Source organism: Polyodon spathula, chromosome 22, assembly GCF_017654505.1.
Source record: "Polyodon spathula isolate WHYD16114869_AA chromosome 22, ASM1765450v1, whole genome shotgun sequence".
NCBI classification, from domain to species: domain Eukaryota; kingdom Metazoa; phylum Chordata; class Actinopteri; order Acipenseriformes; family Polyodontidae; genus Polyodon; species Polyodon spathula.
Window position 1 is genome coordinate 4,762,743 of NC_054555.1, and position 22,107 is coordinate 4,784,849.

At 38.4% G+C, this 22,107-nt stretch overlaps 1 protein-coding gene across 2 annotated transcripts; it reads left to right on the forward strand.

Annotated features, from left to right (window-relative positions):
* The first annotated feature begins 448 nt into the window (after nucleotides 1-448).
* LOC121296940 (fibroblast growth factor 1-like) lies at nucleotides 449-4,023 on the forward strand. Of its 2 annotated transcripts, XM_041222887.1 has the most exons (4): nucleotides 449-534; nucleotides 1,609-1,825; nucleotides 2,734-2,837; nucleotides 3,195-4,023. In XM_041222887.1, the coding sequence occupies exons 2-4, from the start codon at nucleotides 1,657-1,659 to the stop codon at nucleotides 3,381-3,383; spliced, it is 462 nt and encodes a 153-aa protein (XP_041078821.1). In that variant the 5' UTR covers nucleotides 449-534; nucleotides 1,609-1,656; the 3' UTR covers nucleotides 3,384-4,023. The 2 variants fall into 2 exon arrangements, with proteins under 2 accessions (XP_041078821.1, XP_041078823.1); XM_041222889.1 differs by lacking the exon at nucleotides 449-534 and having other exon boundaries at nucleotides 1,230-1,825; nucleotides 3,198-4,023.
* Nucleotides 4,024-22,107: the final 18,084 nt, after the last annotated feature.

Consider the following 22,107-nt stretch of genomic DNA (forward strand, 5'->3'; position numbering starts at 1 on the left):
CTTTATTTCCATGAATCTACCCCTAACAACTAAACCGTGTATCTACAACTGTTCACCTTTTTAAAAAAAAATCTGTTCACTATCTCCGTGATACAGCTGCTAACAGTTGGAATCTGTGGGAGAGTTTCTTAACAGAAATGTGTTCAGAATTTTAATGAGACAGTATTAACATTCCACAGAATAAAAATGAAAGTTTGGGCATTTATGGTTGATTGTCTTTTACAATTGCAGTACATTTTTGTCCTGTTTCATACTAATAGTGAATACATAAAAGCAAGTGATGCAGCCTTCTAGTTCTTTCCATGATTGCTTGTCAGGTAAAGTTAGCTGGAGTTGGGCCAGTTAAATATCCTTAGGCATAAATAGTCAACAGACTGAGATACAAGTATAAACATAGACATATGATGTGATATAATGGAGATACACTTCATCAAGTGGGTGAGGCATTTTGACACTACATATACAGCACTACTCACATTCAGCTAGGAAGGCATCTAAGCACATAACAGACAGAGGTCCTACAGGGGTCTGTAGGTAAGTAACTTCTTATCTGTTTTTTTTTTTTATTTTAATTTTACTGATTATATTATAGCAATGTGAGCATATGCTGTACTGTAGGGGCTTTCACTATCAAAATGCCATAAATATGTGCAGTTCTGAAAGAGTATGTACAACTATATTTTTATTTGACATATATATTCCAAAAACAGCAGTAGAAAAACAAAAGCCTTTTCAGTTATGCATCACACCCTTAGGTGTAGGCTTGCTGTTTGGATGACAGACATGCTTGGCCGGATATTATGGTGGGTCTTTCTTCCAGGACTACAATTCATTTCAAGAAAAATGACATCTTTCAAAACTGCAGCTCCATTACTTTCCAGTCCTGGTGTGTTAGTTATAGCACCCAGGTTTTCAGTGATGACACGTATTCACAGAAAACCAATGGGCTGCTCTTCTTTACTCTATCATTAGCATAATGAAAATGACAGTGGGGACAGTGGTAACCAGTAACAACAACAAGGATTTTAAAGTATTACTTTCCCTTCTGCTCTCTGCTGCTTAAAGAAATACTTTTCACTGGTATATTGTAATATTCAGTACTGTTTTAATGAATTTTAAAACATTTGATGAGAAGTATCTTTGCCAATGCCATTAGCGTGTTAAGGAGGTCTAATATTTCAAACTAGAAAGACGAGTTAGGTTTGTCGAACAGATCTTTCTAAACAGAGAGTGGGTAAGAGTTAATGTTTACTAAGGATATAACTTTTCATACCTGGCTCTAGGACTAGGAGGCAACTCCCAACTTAAATAAGCAGTTTTGTACTCCCTGCTCCCTTACTTTCAATCAAATAAGCATGGGGCTGTTTAGGTTAAAGAGACAAACCAGCACAAGTATTTTCATACCCCCTCCTCGCCCCCCTCCTCGAGCACACAAACACATTTTCATTTCATTTGGAGAACAGCTTGCAGATTAACAAACACAAATCGTTTCACAGAAATAAAAAATAAAAAACATTTAAAAAAATATACACTTGTTTGGGTAAGTGGAAGAGGAAATGACAGTCCCCGTTTCTGGATAATGGTACGTGCCTCTTGAATGATTTACAGACTTGAAGATTGATTCACAGGACAGGGCTCTAAGAGAGACACTGTAAGATGGCTGAAGGGAAAGTAACAGTGCTCACAATCCTGCCGGAGAAATTCAACCTCCATCTCGAGAATTACAAGAAACCAAGCCTGCTGTATTGTTACAATGGAGGCTATTTCCTGCGAGTACTTCCTAATGGGGCAGTAGATGGCACCAGAGACAGAAGCGACAAACATAGTAAGAAATATAAAAGTGACATATTTTCTTTAACTTTTTATTCCTTTATTCCTGTGTGAAGGAATGTCTACAGAAGGTGTAAAATATTGTTTATCAGATAAGGGGAATGAGCTAGGGAAGCCATTCCATGACCAAGCCAGTATGTTTGCCCTACTGTGGTGCTATTGAATTAAACTTCAAGACACTACCCTGCAATAGCAAAAATATACAACTCTTTAACATGTGATAAACTCTTAATTGAAAAATGATTAAAAACAGGATTAAATAAGTAAATGACTGTTACACAGATATTCTAATATTCCTTGGTGTTGCTTGGAGGTCTCCAATCTTGAACAAGTCGTACCCCACTTGGTATCTGATAAGGTTAGGAGCCAGGACTGTGTGGGTACTTCTACTCTTTTAGTCCCATCCCAGAACACATGAGATGGTTCTGAAGCAGCTGTGCTCTGTCAGTACCTGTTTTAGTGAGATAAAATGGCTAAGGATAAGTCAAAGCCGAGGTCTACCGTTAAAACCACAACCCCTTTAAAATCACAATTGCACCATCACAACCTGGATACTTGTGATATTCCCCTGCTTGGTACAAAGTCTGTGGACTTCAATACTTTCTTTTTTATGAAGCGGCCATAAAATCAATCACTGAATCATAAGTACACACACACACACACACACACACACACACACACACATACACACACGCACTTCACCATTAAAGACATTGCAAAAGAGATCTTGTCAAAATGCTTTTCACATTAGATTTTGTTAATTTGATTGCCACGCAGGATTGCTGAACTACATAAATAGTTCACTAGAACTGGTGTTTGAGAGACCCTGCTAATCAGACTTCTGTGTCTGAGCAGCATCATCCTATTGAGAATTCAAGAATGTAACTGTGTCACTCCCTCCAGTTCAACTGCAGGTCACTGCCGAGAATGTAGGAGTGGTGTCCATAAAGGGAGTAGAAGCTGGGAGATATTTAGCAATGAGCACAGATGGACAGCTGTGCGGATCAGTAAGTGTATGCAGGCCAATCTTCCGACACAGGCAGTGCTAATGTATTATTAACTCCATGCTGTAATAGAAACTGATGTAATATATTTTCACGCCATAGGCTCCCTTTCCCTTGCTAATGACTAACATAGTTGGATTTGAAGGCATAACTTAAATAGTTTATTATATCACTTTAAAATACTGTATATGAATACTGTACAGTGGCATTGGTAGTATTTTTGTTAACAAGGTTGCTTGTGCTAATCGAATTGAAGATATATTAATTGAACAATTAGGAACAATTATAGTGCCACTCTGGACACAGTGTAACAGTGAGCTGTGATTAGGATTTAATTTAGGCACCTTTTTATTTTTTTAGCAGACACTTACAGATGAATGCTTCTTTCTGGAAACGCTAGAAGAAAATCATTACACCACTTACAAAGCCCAGAAATACCAAGACAGAAACTGGTACGTGGGAATCAAGAAGAATGGAAGCTGCAAGTCTGGAGAAAAGACTCACATTGGACAGAAGGCTATTCTCTTCCTCCCTCTTTCAGCCAGCTGAGATTAGTCAAATGGACCACTGGAACCAGGGGCCAGCAGCAGCCTGAAAATAAGTGCTGTTCTATTAAATACAGTGTAATGTTTCTCCTTCAACACAAACACATACAGATCAATAAAATATCATTACTAGGACACTATCGCTATGGACCAATCACAGGTAAGGGAAGAGGAAATGCTCAACATTCTCAGAGAACAGCAGCATGGTCTTTAAGAAGGCAAGGTGCATGGGTGTCCTGTCGCAGTTGATAGAACACAGTTTCATTTCAGTTTCATGGTCTGACATTGCCTGCTTGCCATTAAAATCCACAATTTAAACAAAGAAGCATGGAATGTACTGGTTTTACGATGGACCGACATTTTTTACTGTGCATTACCATGGAAACATTTAGCAGATTTGCATTGTGCTCTTCTACACTTTATTATATTTTTAGTCACATAGTATATCACACTAAACATGTATAACAGGGGAGCCAGGCTTAATTCCCTCTAAAGGCTCTGTTGGAACCATATGTACCTGCAGTTTGTCTTTGAGTTATATACACATAGTATAGTATACATATAGTTTGATAAAACTAGCAAGCCTGTGCCTCAGGTGTGAGTACATCCTTTAGGTGTGGGTTTATACCATCATCATTTTCAATCGGGTCATTTTTAATATTGATTATGTGATTTTCAATAAATACATGTTTTGCAATTTTATGGTCTTGTCCTTGATTGAATAGATTTGAACAGGAAGATGGACTGTTACAATAACCAGCTGTAGCAAACACCCCACTGCTTTAATCTCAGCACAGCTGTACAAATGAACTGAGACAATAGGATTCAAGTTTTACTCTTTGGCATAACAGAAGTCATTTAAGACATGGAATGCCAGTAAAGTACATATTCCATACACATTCATTGGACAATAAAACGTTCTAAAAACACTACAACAAAAAGAACAACTTATGTTACAAGTACCCAAAGTAGCAAAGGTATATTTTAACCAACAGCCACCAAGCTTATTTTATTATAACAGACATCTTTACTAAATTACCTTTTGCTGCAGCATGCCTGGGCTCATTCTTAGTGCTGTTGCTTAGCACAGCCACAAGGTGTCAGTACTGGATCAGACGTGACAGCTGGCACTCAAACACAGCATTTGTTTTATAATTTCAAAACATGTTTTCTAATTACAATTAAAATGACCTGGGAGGAAGTTCACTAGAAGAGTTGATATTTAAACAAATGCAAGTATGCATTATTAAATGTGAACTGAACACCTTAGACTAGGCTAAGCAGGGCTTTAACCCCTAGCCTTTGGTACTGCCACCAAAGGCTCTTACTATTAAGTGAGTGATGAACTCGTAGTGTGCCATACTGCCAGTGATTCATTTTCCAATGTCAGGCTTTATAATTGGCTTTCACCAAATTAATTCAAAAACAGCACAGCATCACATGCCCATGCAACATTACCCAACAGTCCTCAAAGCTGTGCCACTAGGCAGGATTGTGCCAAAGCGTTGTGGCTGCAACACAGATAAACAGCATTAGAAGACTCTATGAACGGTAGCTGACATTAGTCATTCCACAAGCATTTGTGGGGTTCAACAGTATTGTCACCTGAGCTTTGAGTCTTAATGTTTTTTCAGGTTTCTGTGGCTCGTATGCAAGGAGACCAGAAGTAAAGCCTGCTGTCATTCAGAGAGGTTCAATGTAATTAAAATATTGTACTAAATGAATTACCAATTGACAAAGTGTTTTCTGACCTTGGCCCCACAGAGGGGAATGTAATTCATACAGCATTCTCCAGTCAAGCTGATCACAGGCTGAATGTATGGTGATGTAAGGTACAGAGGGGGATCTCCCAAAAGCCAGTGCTGTGCTCTTTTTTTATTATCTCAACATACCTGACTTAAATTGAAAGGTACTTGATAAACTGCTTTCTCCCCAGTTTGTCAAAGCTTTCTGCCATGTGAATCGTTTTTGTGTAAGGGAAATAAATGTCAGTGTTGCAAACCACAGATTAATCTAAGGTCTCTTGTGTCCACTTAAATTGTCCCTCGCTACTGAAGTTTTATAGCATGTGTTGAGAAACTTTTTTCCAAAAATGGTGCAAATAGCACACTTTTCTAATTGTATTTCTAATGTACTGTATATTATTCAGTGCTGTACACCATGTTTAGCACAGTTATATTGCACTTTTATTACACTATAAGGCATCAGCAAATACTGCAATATGAGTTATTGTCATCTTGTTGTCACTGTTGTCATCTTTATATACTACTTAACTAAATATCATGCACTGAAAATGTAATTGGCCAAACTTCACACCATATATACCATATATACATTTTATAGCTAAGAACAAGGTATGAGCCTTAGGGTAAAAACACATCTGTTTTAAATTTTACAAGCCTAGAAAAGTTGACACAGATTCATTTTGCCTCAGATTGGCAGAGTCAGTTTTCAGAGTAGCTGTCAGTCTATCAGGAAATAACAGAACTCTGGAACTCTGTCATTCCGAAATAAAAAGAGTGACTTTAAAATTTTACAGACTTTAACCAGTCCTTAGAATAGTCTTCACAAGCCATGCCATATTGCAATAGCCTTCAAGAACTCCTGTCATTTCATAATTAAAGACTTCAGGAACGTGTAAAACAGGCTGAAATTGTTAATTAGATACACTAAGGAAGAATATCTGCCTTCAAAACTTGATATTCCTTCAAAGGCGTACCGACACTGAATACTTGGTGTAGTCTTCATAGACACAGTAAAGACAGAGAATGTTATTTGTTTTCAGTATTGGCAGCTCCAGAGAGCTGAGTGCCACAAAGCCCATCCTCAGTTGGGGCACTTCAGGAAGTGCACCCCCAGAACCAGGCCACAGCTGGGGCAGGAAGGGGGCTATTAACTATAAAACTGAACACGGTATAGCTTCCTCTGGGGAAGAGCAGGAACTGGAGCCAGGACTCTGCCATCATAAAACAATTTGACAGACCTGTGTCAGTGAGATAAACCATCAGTAAATTGCACAAGCACTCTACTGTCCACCTCCAGCTAAAAGTGAACTGAGGCCACATGTTTGTCTTCCCCTGACTCTGTGCAAGCTCTAGCCACACTGATGGCTATCAGTTATGATGGAAATATGAGCCACGTTTTTGACGCATCAGATATTATTGTCCGATGGTATGTCATTACAATTTGGGTCTAGTTCATTTCTTCACTTAAGGAATTCTTGGGTTAAGTCCATCTTAAATTGGAAGGGTTTTCATTAAAAAAGTACTTTTTACACAGTACGACACTCCTGGGTCACATAGATGTTTTAACTGTGATCTGAGGGCATTTAATAAGAATCCAGAAATAGATACCAAACATATTTTACAAAGACAAAGTGTGGTGCACAGTCACATTCAGTTTAATTGTGATAATCAAGAATAACATGTTTGTACATCCCCGGCCAAACACTAATACTACCCATGAGTGTCTTCACAGACGCATAGCCATATTAGGTTAAAAGTTTTTTTTAATTGCCACGGCTTGTGAACAGAAACCAAATCCTATTTTAAAAGCCTCACCACAGGAAGGAAAAAAAAAAGCGTGACACCCCCAGTTTTTAATGAAGTACGTAAGTAAATGGTTCCTGATTGGAGGCAGAGGAATGACAATCGGTGCCTGGTCAATTAGGCATCCCGGATCTTCAGCTTGGAAACATCTGTGGTGCATTGGGGCGGAGTGGAAGTCATTTACACTCCTGCTCAGCGGACCCAGCCCCATCAGGACTGAGCGTTTCCATCCACTGGACTTATAAAAATAGTTTCTGGAACACATTCAACTGAAAGCTTGTTAAAACAACGCATCTTAACAAAAGAGCAATGTCAGCGCACATCCTGCGTAGACATGCCCCATGATGAAGCTTACAGTACATGTATATTTGAAGGTCATTTCCGTGAAGAATTTACTCATCAGAAACAGCGTAAGGCTGCAATGCACTTTAAAAAATTGCTTGCTACTCTGTGTGTGACATTTCCTCCCCATTAACATACATGTACATTTTTATACAGCACATAGTTCCAAAAGTTGAAAATTTTCCTAATTGAGAAAGTTTAATAATCATAACTACTTCCCCTCCTGTGATGTTACTGCAGGTTAAGATATTGATAAAGACATCAAATCTTAACTTCATCACTATAGTAATGTTCTAATAAAATTGGTTTAAATGTAAATGGCAAACAGAAATCCGAGTGCTTTTCATCTATTAATTATTATTTTCATTTTCAAAACTATATAAGCCCCACATAACCATTTTTTTATATCCAGGACAAAGCTACAGTTTCATGCTCAGTTGTATCCCAGAAGGGTAATTGGAAATTATTCAAAAGGACAGGGTTCAAAACTACCACATAGTCGTATAAGAGTCTTATCCCAACATCTTCTGCTGCTGCTTACACAAAAACACACACCTGACTCAACCCAGCCCCAGGGAGCTTCACTGTCAGACACATCACCAAAGGGTTGGAGAGAAATAATGCTTGAACAATCATACAGATGTGAAACAATGAATACTGATGACTTAAACGACCGCTCTCCAGCATTCCCTCAGGGAGTGGCACAGCGTGGGGACCATTGGGAAGGTGCGTCAGCTACTGGTGAGAATCTGTTGAAACTGCATTTTTCACACTGCTTTAAAAAAAACTGCACTTGGAAGTACGCTAACTTTAGCATGCTTTAGTCACTTTCCTTTTCCTGTGGAGTTCAGCGGAATCGTGTTACAACACAAATCAAAGATGGGGAGGACGTTTTCCTAATAAAACAAATATTTCTGGCATCTATCTAGTTTTTGTGAATGCAGGATTCTAACATGAATGTCTGCATCACAGGATATGAGATGCCGTTCCTTTTCTGAACATCCTTTCACATCATTCAACTGCTGGTTCCTTCCATTATTCCTCATTGGTAAGAATGTAAAGATTGTGGGGTTGTGATGTCATGAGACTGTGTTTGCTGGGTTCAGTTAGACATCCTGTTTGTTCTGACTTCATTCCCAGTCAATGATGAGATGTCCTCTTGGTAGCAATTGCTAGAGAACTGCCTTGTATCGTTTTCTTGTGCTATGCCTGCAGATGTAGAGGCCGAAGAAAAGCAAACATCTGGAAAATGTCCTTGAGCAATGAGAAATTCGTTGCTTGGTAATCTGGAATTCATTCCTCATGTTGTTTCTGTTGAAGCATGTATCAATCTTTTCAATCAATCTTTACATTATATAGAGTCTTTCATAGTCGACCACCATCACAAAGCGCTTCACAAGATACAATAAAAAACAATGCACAATACATTATATATAGTGACAAACAATGCATAACACATTAAATACAAGGCTAGGATGTGAAAATTCTAGATTATTGTGGATGCACATGTCATATAGAATCATGAGTATATGTTCTAAAAAAAGGACAGCCTTTTCTTTTACAGAGGAACCAGTTATAAGGGTTTGGCTCCCATTTGCTGCATAATGCCACTCTACTGGCACTTTCATTCTTATTATAAGGTGAAACACAAAAAGCACTGCCATGTAACTATGGCTCACAACTATATCGTTATAAAGGGGGAGCGCTGTCTCAATACTTGTTTCATATAAAACCACTCTTACATATGAAAGAAAACATTCACATGGGTGCATTCTCGTGTGCCTTTTACATCATGTGTGCTTTCCACCCAACCCAAAGCTTAATTGCAACCAGGGTCCAAGGGGTACAAAGGTGACAGAGGAAGGACCCTTTTCAGTTTAATTCTATCCTTATGGTATCCTGGTAACAGGCCCCATAAATAAAGCAGTTATTTTCACAATCAGAACACGCTGAAACTAATGACATTCCATTAAAAGGGGGCCATAGCTACTAACCACCTGTTTCCTTGACCCGAGCAGCAGTCATTTGATTTAACAAGGTCCCGACTCTGCCACCTGACTTGCTGAAGCACACGAAGCCATACTGAAATGCAGCACTGCGCTTTCCCAGCTCAGAAGCACAATGCCATCGCTGCAGACACGCTCATTGCGATACTAGGAGGAGTCACAAGCAGCTGCTGAGTTGCCTTTATCATTGAAAAGCAGGCTGTCTGGCTGTGTTTTTTTGGACAGGACACTTGGCACTGCAGGATCATTTTCCAGCGTGCTGTCTGAGTGATGGAGTTGAAGCCTGTTTTTTTTTTTTTTTTTTTTTTTTTTTTTTTTATCACTGTCTGGAATGTATTTCAGTTTTATATAATATAATAAGCTACAACTTGTGAGTCTCTCTCTCACATACACACACAATTATAAAACTTTCATAAGCACTTTGCAACACCTAAGGTTATGTTTTAGGTGTAAAGATTTAAGAATATTTAGTTACCAACTTTCACAGCCAGTTGCCCAAGGCAGCCAAACCACATTGCCTAGATAGGGTGTCTAACTCTTCTTCTCTTAAACCAGTCAGCAAAGTAAACCCATCTGGAAACAAAGGCAGCATCATAAAAAGGAAACGCACTACTCAGTGTTGAAGAGGGGGAGAAAAAACAATAAAAGACATGAAACATGGTCTTTGAAAAGTGCTGAATGTTTTTTTGCTTATAAATGCCTCCCCGGCTGCACGCTAGTGATTCTCTGTCATTATGCACCTGGTTCCCGTAACAGCTGAAAACCCTACCCACACCTTCTTATCAAATTCAGAGCACTTCAGTTCCTTCCTGGCCTTTCCCCAGCTCCACCTGCGCTCCATCTGTACCCCTGCCCAGATCTGTAAGCTGATAACCTCATTCCAGGGAGACGAGTGGGAGCTTTGATATTGTTCTGTGTTGTTCGACCCAGGGGGCTGTGAAGACAGAAGCTTTTATTGAAGGAAAACTAAAACCAAAAAAAAAAGAGAGAATTGTGTATACAGTTCCACCATACATAAATGGATAAAAATACAGCATCATTTCTGTGACACAAATCTGAAAGAAACAGCAAAATAAATGGACTACTCTGTACTGCATGCAACATTAAAATACAAATTATAAAACAAAAGAGAATTGAGACTATATGTAAAGATCTGCCCCGGGGGTATGGCATTTTAATCAGGATGGTGTCTATCTATCTATCAAGCTAGCTAGCTAGCTACTGTATTTCAGCTCCACGTCTTCCTATGAAGGATTTGCTCTCGTTGTACCATCCTTAGTCAAACTTCCTAACTCCCATTGTTAAAGCTGGGTGGTACTGCAAGTAATATTCTTCCACACAGGCACCCCGACGAGTCCTCATACAACTCCCTGCCTCATCAACCCAAAGGGCACAGCAGGGAGAATCAAAGTGTGGCGAAACTGCATCCGCCAAAGGATTTGTCCTGCAGCTGTGCAGTCAGCATCTGCTGTTTAGAAGGGCTTCTCCTCTGTGTGAGCAATATGGGAGTCAATGTGCAAACAGTCACTTTGTGCAGTGCTGTATAGCCCTATTCGAATCATCCACTAGAACTGCTACGCTGTTGCAAGGCCCTTCCAGTGTACACTCATATAAAGGAGTTATAAAGTTGTACAGCCCTGAAGCTGATTTAAATTCAGACATTGTTCCTAACTAATGAAGACAATAGCTGTTACAGAAGTTGGTCAGAGGTTTGCTGCAGTCTTGTATTTAGTACAGGTTTATGGATTGCGACATTCAAAATGTACTAAAAAGTAAAATAAAAGGGAAGACCATACTGAAACATTCCATCTGCTGTCCGCTCCTGGCAAGGAGTCTTGGCTTTTCTAGCGCGGTAATATTGCTTGTTTCTCAACCGTTTGAAGTTCACAGCACTCCCCTGACATGCTTTAAACTAAAGCATACAGCCTTTCTCAATCACAGAAGGCATGATCATCTGTCTTGTCCAGTAGCCTGTTGCATCTCTGCCCAAAAGATATGTCTGCTTTTACTTTTTGTCCACCCAAAACATCTTTGCAGTTGGTTCACCTCATCTGTACCAAAGCAAAAGGAATTTTCAGCGATGCTAATTAGGTCACCCTTAAAAATATATACGTGCAGTAAATCTTAGTAAGATATTTGATAAAACATTGACAAAAATGGTAAACAACAAAGAAGTACAGTACACTATAAAACATGGTAAGCAAAACATGGGAATCACCAGTTGACGATATAATAAACAAAATATGCATTGTATGGCATGTAAAATGAACAGTAAATTAAACACTGGACATTTAGCATATATTATCAAGGTAGTCTTTTTCCATGAGTGCAAAGTTACAAGTCTGAAGTGTTACATAATCAGAATATGTCTGAAGCACTGTTAGGTACTGTTTTCTGAGGTCTCAGTACATGACAGGTTGCCTCGGTGGACATTCACCTTATTTTCTAACAGACAAAATTCAGCATAGGGTCTAATCATGGCTGTAACTAGTTATGAGGACACCGAGGTCATATAATTACTGCCAGCTACAGCTTGAAACCTAAGTTTGACCTCAGTAGGATGTCAGCTCTGATTACGACGTCTAATCACTGTAATGTGTGTCGCCATGGCAACATTCTTTGGTGTAATTTGTCCACAAAAAAAAAAAATAGTTACAAAAAAAAAGTGATTAAAAAACTTGACACTTGAAAATAAGGCACAGTGTTCACAGCTCTCAGTTTTTGTTTGCTAATCTAGCAGTTCAAAACCTGTCCCACAGCAATTCAAGCAGCGCCTTTTTAAACACAGGTCTTTACTGCAGAATCTCGGCCTGTGTGTCTTGAGCTGCTGGGGCTGTTTATACTTTCGTCCAGTCTGACTGTGATGCAAAGTTCTGGACGCAGTCAGTGGTGCAGATGTTATCATCAGTCAGTTAGTTCTGCTGTTTATACAATAACCCTTCACAGCTGCTGTGGATTGAAACAGCCACACGTGCATGTGTGCTGCTAGTTGTTATTTTATTTTCTTAACCACTCAGATAGATGGTGCTTTACATTTTTCCATCGGTGGCCAGTCATTACTTACGCACCGTATGCATTGTTCCTGTTTGGAAGGCCAAGTTAACATCAGACAATTTCTGCAACTGCATCCTGGTAGCATGGATTTAACCACAAAAATGAATTTCCTTATTTTGCAGATTACCCATATTTATAATATATAATATTAATGTATAAAGCTTTGTCCTGATTAATACAGATTCTAGACAATTATTTAACATTATGTATCAGGGAGGTTTACTATGCTTTTGATGTGTCCTTTATCATGGTATGTCACAGTAAACTAGTATATAGTTGCATTTAAACCAGTCTTGATCTAGAAAACAAGCACAAGAAAACCGGACAGAATAAAGTTAATGCAGCTGTCTTTGCTCTGGCAGATGTACTTTATGTAATTAGATAATAACGGCTTAAATAACCAAGTACAAACCTAGGCAATAAAAAGATTTATTTAAGTTAAAGAGTAGAATACATATGATGCTAGATTATAGTAACCCTATCCCTTATAATTTTCTTAAGAGGATTCCCCTAACAAGAAAACTGTTTCTGTAACAGTCCCACTTTTGTTAAAATCCAGAAGCCCTCTTAACTCTGTGTAAATATAACGGAGGAGATACATCTGCCCCTCCTTTGCAATGGTAGACTGATGGTTTCATTCAGTAGCACTTGTTTGGGTTTGTAATCTGAACTCAGGAAGATATGCTGGGTTTTGTCAACAACATGTAAACAAGCCAAGGAGCTGCATTTTTCACTTTGGGGTGATTAAGGAGATAAAGGTGCAAGGCATGCACCTGTCAAAGAAAAGGAAGCAGGATACTATGACTGGGCTTAAAGGGGTAGGTAATCCTTTCTCACTTACTCGCCCTCACCACTCCCTTATAGAAAAAAACAGTTTGTATAATGGAATATTTATTCTAGGTAGTGTTATCAATTAAGCATGCATTTATACACACACATTCACAAAGTAATATTTAATGAATCTATTTTTTTGGAGATGTTACTATATGAAAAGAAAGACAAAAAGGACAGTTGTCGTGAGGAGAGAGAAAGCTTGTAAGCCTGGTTAAAACAACTGGAGGCAAACTAGTAAGCCAACGACAACTGGTTACCAAAGTGTGCACAGAAGGAAGCGCAATAGATTAAATAATGTTTTTAGTTGGAAACTTTATAAATATGTAGCGCAATACAGGACAATACAGGACAATAGACAGATAATTGCAGTTTTGCAGTTATATATATATATATATATATATATATATATATATATATATATATATATATATATATATATATATATATATATATATATATATATATATATATTATATATATATATATATATATTATTTTATATATATATACGTACGTCTATACTGAAATACCCCAGATAGTTTTATGCATATATGGTGCCATTTTTATTAGTAGTAGTATTATTAGTAATCTACAATGTATTACAATATATAAGCCCATATAAAATTCTACTACACAGATTGTATTTCTGTTTGTAAAGCATTGCAAGAGCATTGCCCTATGGAACTGACAGCTGGTTGGCACTTCATTGTACCTGGCTGCCCCCGGAAAATGAAAGTGGGCAGCCCAGGCAGAAGGTTCCACCTCATAGGGTAGAGGGGAACAAACAACCAAGATGCTTGGAAAACTGCCTGCTTTTACAGATGCAACTGCAAAAGAGGGAGGGTGGGGACAAGGACCATTATTAAAAGATCCTACATGGGTTTCATAAGCTGCCCTGGAAATTAATAGAAGCAGTCTCCCACCCTCTGTCTCGCACTGCAGACCTCCAGCCCTGTGCCTCACACTGCAGGTCTCCCACCCTCTGCCTCGCACTGCAGACCTCCCACCCTGAGCCTCGCAGTGCAGGCCTCCCACCCTCTGCCTCGCACTGCAGGCCTCCCACCCTGAGCCTCACACTGCAGGCCTCCACGCAATGACAGGCTGGTGTCAGAAGAGTTAATTCAGTAAGAAACAGCACTCATACACGATGTCTGCTGTGTGCTTGATACTCTGGATCAGTTGTTTCCCCAACCAATTTCATAACCAAAATAAATATTTCTCTGTGTATTTCTCCCTAATGGAATTAAGCACTATTTCAAAAGTACAGTACAGTAAACTGCACAATAACCATGGTAAACTTACAGAAAGGATAAGGAATGCATAAAGCATTCGTGTATATTTACTGCACGGGTTTGCACGTGCAGTAAGGGCTCTTTCTAACACAGTATCATTCCGATTCAACAAAGATCCAACCTTTTCATTTATAAATCAAGGTCGCACTTATTCATGCTTTTTCATACAGCTCTCGGGAGATTTTTATCATTTCTTGGAAAAAGGTAGCTGGCTGGTATCATTTTACAGCAGAGGAAATAGCAGAAAAGAAAAGAAAACAGCCCAATTACAAAATGAGAGCAAATTGGACCCAGTGTGACACAAAACCAAATATGCTTCAGTATCCTTTCCAGTCCACCCTGGGTCCCTTGCATTCAATATGCTGAGCTTTAACCAAAACAACACCAAGCCTTCCTTCAGCCGCTCCCAGTCGACAGAAGTTAAGTAAACATTTATAATAAACTATTAGGGATAATAATAATGACATAGTGATAGGAATGCAAATTGGTGCAGTCGTAAATGATGGTAAACCAATAATTTTAAATAAATAATAATTCAATAATTCAATAATTCAAAAGCATTGACCGCTATGTGCACTCAGGCATAATGCACCCTTGTGAAGTCTGTATTTGTTGTGTTTTCTTGGAAAAATCTGTATATGTTCTGTTTAAAATGGAATTGACAAACAGTAAGTATTCCTGTAGATAGGTGATTATCAGTCTGGCTGTTCCCATATATTTCTGTTTTTTCTTTAGTGCGAGTACTGACTCCTGATTTTGTATTAGATACCGGTCCAGAGATTTAAAAAATGTTATCATAATGAATCGAACATCAACACACTTTGCAACTGTGGTAGTCCACACTTTCTAAGTTCATGTTTCCAAATAGACAAGGCCAAGTTAGTCCCAGTTGTGTTTTTTAATCAGGTCTTTGATCGTCTGACTCTTTTTCTAACTCTAAAAAAAGGGAACATGCTTTTCTTATATTCATGGCACTTTAAAATTGTGTTACGATTTTTTAAAAATACTTTATCATTCTTTTTTTACATTGCTGTATGACACACAGTAAACATTTTCATTAATATTACATTTTTTATATTGCTTGCTGTGATTTATTTTGGTTGGCGCAGATAGAAATGATGCATGATTTGGTCTAAAATGTCTGCTATGCCACCATTATTTTTTTAATCAAATAGATTTTTACTGGCTCTCAAGATAAATATTGGAAGCATTGGGCTGTAACCTTTTTTATAATTCATTTCCATTTATAGAAAATAAGTAAGCTCAGCTCTGAACCCATATTCCTCCGAAGAATGCTGCTCTTGGAAAGTAGTTATGAGTTAATGAGAATTCCACTTCAGGCAGGAAGGAAGGGTTTAAAGTGTAGGTCCCTGAGTGAATTGAATGAATGATAATCACAATTTTTCTCAGAGCACAGTCTGGATGTTACGTCAAGCCTTAAAACAGCTCTGACAGGCAACAGAAGCAAAGCATAAACAAAAGGAGAAAAACAAATAGATTCCTGCCCTCTGTAAACCAGACCAGATTAATCTTTCCACATTAAAGCAAAACAGACAATTTAATAAAAAGATGCACTGGCCACACTGAATGGACTCATCCCATGCAAGGGTTAATGAGGCAGGAGTTCTGAAATCCTGTCATTCTGAAAAGAAGAACTGAACATGATTTATATAGAACGATTATTTTGTTTGTTTATATATATATATAAAGAGAGAGAGAGAGAAAGAGAGAGAGAGAAATAGATAGATAGATATTTGGAGTGTATACAACCCATCCTCTATGCTTAAAATATTTCAACTGCATGTTTAGTTTCAATGCATTGTTAGAATGTGTGACCCATGTACCGCACGTCATATATATAACAAACACATTGAACAAGCATACTTTCCCTCCATATAGGGATTTAAATTATCTTTATTGCTGACCTACTAAATCATTTGAATTGCTTCTCTTGACCCATGCAGCTGTCTTTACAAGAAAAAAAAAAACTTCAGAGGTCAGGGATCCAAGCCAAGGTTCACATGAAATGAGAGATGAGGAGAGCTGATCGTGATTAACTCTGATTGTGCCAATGTGGGAGAACTGGGGGAGGGAGATACAGAGCTTAATCAGGACTGACTCAACCGATCCTGTATATACTGTACTGGCTGGCTATCACTGATGAAGGCTGTGTCAAACTTAATGCATTTTCACTGTATACAGATTGAATTACGACGATGCAAACATAGAAAAAAAGGAAATTGTTTTAAATATGGTGCATGAATGTCAATGGATGCACCAGTAACAAATGTGTATTATTTTGCATACAACATTTACAATACTGTATGTCAGATAACTCCAGTGATTATCACTGGCTAATAACAATACAACAACGGTACCGTCAGGATTACATTCATGAATGTAAACCGTCATTATTCTAGACAACATTGTATGTGTGGTTGAAGCAGGAGGCTTTTAAGATAGATTTTATTGATGTTGCTTGGTTCGGCACAGAAAGCAGACCAGTGGTTAAAAATGGGTGTTGTGCATATCAAGTATGGTGACAAGGAATAGTATCAATATTGCTGTCTAATTGTATCTATCTTACTGTATATGCATACATAAATATATGTATATGTTCAATATACATATATAAGAATAATACAAAAATCCCCATAAACTGTGTTCCTGAGGGAACAGCTGTGTCTGTTAATCCCCAGGGCTTTTCCCCTCGGATCACCCTTCCTTCCTTCCTCCATCCCTCTCTAATAGCTCCCTTGTTCCTGCTGGACAAAACTAGCCCTTTGTGACTGCTCTCAGAGCAACATTAAAAACAGGAATAGGGAAATTGTAAACAGGAGGCTTTTGGCCTACAGGCCAAGGCACACACTAGGCCTCGGAGGCCTACTTCATGCTAAGGAAAGAAACAGACCTTTGTTGCTAGGGGGATTAGGGATGTGGGATTTCTGAGGCACTGCAAAGGCATTCAGCCAGCCTGAAGTAGGGGCTTTGTAAAGAGATACCTGCATTATATATATGCAAACGGAAATCAGTTATACTATTTATACAATCTGGGTAATGTGATATTGTTTGACTGTTAAAATGCCTGCCTTACCCATTGAATGAAGAATTTTTCAGCGGCCCTAATGGGTGTTGGGTCTGTCCATTAAGTGAATTCAAGATTAATTTACTGCCACTGACAATGTCATTAATTTCCTTTTCCACACTAATATTTGTAAAACCAGCTTCTAATTAGAGGAGTGAGGTTAACGCATGGGATGGTTTGAGCTTAGCTCTTGGTTTCCGTCCGCACACAGAATTTTTGACATTCCTGATAAATCAATCTGCAGTTGTACCCTTTGACAGCAGTGAAACAACATTCGGTAGTTCCTTTCCATGCAACTGCAGTGGCGGTTGTTTCTGTGAACTGAAAGTTGTAAAGAGGCAGAGCCCACCTTTAAGACACACCTTTCCTCTTTTAGGACAAGTTATCAAGCCTGTTTTTACTTTTACTCTTTTGTGACAACAGAGGGATTTCACAGTGCTAGGATCTGTTCTAAACAATCAATAATACACCTACAAATGTCTAATAAAGATGTTATAAATAATATTAGACTGTTAATATTAACATCAGGCTATATAATCTAACTTTGACAGGAAAAATAGCTTCTTTATAATGTGACGTGAAGCTTTATACCAGTAATGTACCAGACAAAAGCCATTGTAATAAATTTAAAACTCATCAAAATATTTAATAACACAATTCTAGATGTTTCATTCATGATTCCCTGAACTCAAGTGTCACAAGTTATTTTCTTAAAATGTGAATGGATTTTGTATTTGTTTTCAGTAACAAAAAATATGTAGACCGACATATTACTTTGAGCAAAATAAATCTAACCGACACTTATAATACATTCTTCCAAATAAATAAGATATGCAGGAAAATAAAGTTGCAAAAAGCCTCAGAAAATCCTAGGTATGTACAACCTTGTTTGACTGTTCCACCAAGTCACCTATACCTTGACCTGGAAGTCTCTGGATGACATTCTGCCTACTAGAGCCTCAATAAACCGTGAGCCCATAGTCATGCCCAGGTCTCTGCAGAGCAGTGTGCTTGGACACTGTCCATACAGACAGGCTTTCTAATCCCATTACTAAACAGTACGTTCCTCATAGACACTTGGGGTTTTCTCAGCTCCCCAAATGAAATTTGAGAACATCCTGTCAGCTCGCTAAAAAGGACATCTGGTTTCTCAAGAGGGATCAAGCTAACTCCATAGAGGTTCCGTGGTTCTGTCACTATTTTAAAAATGAAGACATCTCACTTTAAATATTCTGCCTGGCTGTCCATCTGTCTTTTTGTAGAGTGGTTTCTTTTGCATGTCGGGTCTAGGATTCACAGAAACAACCTTCATTCAGTGAGATATTATGAAGTGGCTGATTTTTTTTTTTTTTTTTTTATAAAGAAATGAACACATACTGTTTGTCTCAGAGACAGAGGGAAGGAATTGGAGGGGGTGAATATGTAAAAAGGAACTATTTTCAATTTGTTACAATGCCATGATGGCTTAACATACTGTTCTGCACAAGACTAAAGCGCCAACCAAATCAACTGCCTGCCACAGACGATGATTTCATAGGACAGCTGAAAACAGCTGTCAGAGTATTTATGGTCACTTTAAAATAATGTCGGTCTCTGGTATGGAAATGTATTTATTCTCAGTCATTGCAAACATATAATTAGGGGTCTTTTTTTAAGATATTTTGTTGCTGTTCAGTTCTTGTAAATTGTATATGTCTCTGGACATCAAATTGGTCTGTTTAGATGCAGTAAAGATGTTTTTGTTTAATTATTATTATTATACGTTGCTGTTCTTTTCGGATGGTTTACCATGTATGCTACAGTATGTATGGCCACAATGACAGCTATTTTTTTTTTGATGAAGGAACTGTTTTTATATTTGGGGCAGAGGATTTAAACAGCCCACCATCCAAAGTAGAAATACAGGTCTACTGAAAATATGAGACACATGCAGCTGGGTGTATGCCTATGTATAAATTTGATAAGACAGAATGAAGACATGGTGACACTAGAAAGTTGAGTCTACTTTTCATGTCATTCTTATTAACCTATTAATTGCTCTCAACTTTGCTCATTAATTCCCCTATACTTTTCATATTAATTACCGATCATTTAGCATCATTGTCGTACAAATGTGAATTTGTTCCTAAGTACTTTTTAATGGGCAGATGAGTGATGAATCAGCTGGGGGAGGAACCATCATTACATTATGTTAAGTTTCCTTTTGATACCCTCAAATCAGTATTTTTAGCAATGGCAGTGGTCCTCTCATGCTACATGGCGAATGTATCCATCCAGTCATGGCTTCTTTTGAAACTTCAGGTTTACGAACAGCCTGTATTTCCACTGCTGTCACATGCATAGGAAAAAGAAATACCATAAAGAGAATTGGCGACCGCTGTTTGTGAATACTTAAGGAATCAAATGGTATGTCTGAGAAAGGGTTGAGCATCATCTTTCATGAAAGACATCGAAACCCCTTTGAGTGTTTTTATTTGATCTGATCTTTCCATCCTCTTTCTGTCAGTGCTTTGAACCCTGAGCAGCTCTTTGAAGGAAAGTCATAAAAAACACTTTATTCAGTCTCTTCCCTTTGATGAATTTGCCACTTTGTACAGAACTCTGGGCCTTCACAGGAAGGCAAGTCAAGGCATTTGAAAGGAAACCCTGACTGAGCCAGACAGACACTGCAAACCTAACCAAACACTTCACTATACAACCCTGGGGGGCTCCACCGAGCATGGCTGTGGGGTAACAAGGAATCTGGTTCATTCTTTTTTTCCTGTGGGAGTTTGTTGCATAGTCATTTCTTTTTTATATTTTTTATTATCATTATTATTTTAAGAAGCAAGTAGTATTTTTAATTTCCTTGAGGAATTTCTTTGATGATTTCCCTCAACATTCCTAGAATATCTGACTCATTATTACGTTTTGGTTGACTAATGTGTTTGGCCCAGTTTAGTGACAACGGGAAATTTACAACCTTGCTGATCAATTCCCTGCTTACCAGTGCAATTTCTTACCAAACCTGGCTCTCTGAAGTGTTTATCGTCAAGCACATCCACCCACACTTAAACACTTCACCACTCTCTCTTCCCATGTACCCAGACAGATATAGACACAGAAATAACACACGCCACAACTACATAAGAAAAGTGTGAACACTGAGACCTTGAGAATATAATGGCGTGATGACTTAGTACAATAAGTCACCTTTTGGAGTTGCCTTACATTTACATTTCTGAGCATCTCGCTTTGACAAAACCTTGGTTCTAGATGCAATGAAACACAAAGAAGTCCAGTGATCTACCCAAGGTCACACACACACACACCTCTAACTATCAGACCACACTGAAGCCTGGCAGGTTCACATGGCAATCACTAAGCCAAACTACCTCCCCAGAGACCCAACTACCTCCACATGTAGCTTGAGAACAAAGTAAACGTAGAGCCTTACCAGTCCCTGTTCTCAACAGGTGACAAGTGGGTCTCATGTTCTGAAAGATTACTGCATCATGTAAACACAGATACAATGCCTAGTCCCTCTGTAAATCTCCAGGAAACACTCATCACCTTTTTATTGTAAAATCCCCTTATTTTATAGTGTGACAAGCATCTTGTGAAATCTCTATACATTGTAGAGCTCTCTGATTTTGGATAACTGGAAAAAAACATACTATTTGCTATTTCATTATATGTTGAATTGGTATTGTTGAATAAATGATATTTTCATTTTCCTAGTTATTATTATTTCAATGGAATAGCTGACAATGGTGTCACCAGCAATGTAGAAGAAGCAAGAGAAACAGTGAAGGGGACTAGCTAAATACAACCATTGTAACTGGTGACTGCTATGTGGTTTTCTTCAAATCAACCCATTCATAAATCGCTAGCACTTTCAAACATTCTATCAAAAGGACACAACGATAAGCAGAGGCGTTCTAAAGTACCAACCTGGCGACCATAGCTGAAAGAAACCTGACTTGGCAGCTCTTCATAAGAAGCAGCAAGGAGGGGATTTGCCACTGTGGCGTGTAACAGGGACTGTGCTTGTTGTTTCAGGTGTCGTGTGTCAGGGAGCCCATTCAGGAGCGGAAATGTCTCGTATCATACAGTTAGCTCTGCTGTTACAGCCTTCAAAGGCCCTGTTACTGAAATACCCACTTCTCCCCAAGCCCCTCTCAATAAAGGGACAGGTTGTATCTTGAGTTTCCCAGGCTTGTCCAACCTGACATTGAGAAGAGAATTAAATTTTTCCATTGCCCGGCTCTAGTAAATGCTTTGGCCCACAGCTTCCAGGAATGGGGAGAAGGTTAAAAGTGCATTAGCTTCTCACTCTAGTGTCATACAATACTGGTCAATCACACCAGATTGTAATTAGCCTGGACAAAGTCCCCCTGACCTCAGCAGCAATAAAATAGGGGTCGTTGTGAGTCATGTGTTCTACGAAAACATTTCACTTTGAAATTTGTGTGGGCTAACTGGAAAATCTGAATGGAAAAACTGCATTTTCTTGTAACAACTGTATTTGAAATGATCTTGAAGTATTCCTGCCTTAACTCATGCTATTCTGCTAATTTACTTCCAT

What these genes read in the sequence shown, in the direction of transcription:
- LOC121296940 (XM_041222887.1), top strand. Translation starts at nt 1,657, where the DNA reads ATGGCTGAAGGGAAAGTAACAGTGCTCACAATCCTGCCGGAGAAATTC. An exon ending in AGACAGAAGCGACAAACATA is followed by an intron (nt 1,826 to 2,733) that starts GTAAGAAATATA and finishes CACTCCCTCCAG; the next exon opens with TTCAACTGCAGGTCACTGCC. An exon ending in ATGGACAGCTGTGCGGATCA is followed by an intron (nt 2,838 to 3,194) that starts GTAAGTGTATGC and finishes TTATTTTTTTAG; the next exon opens with CAGACACTTACAGATGAATG.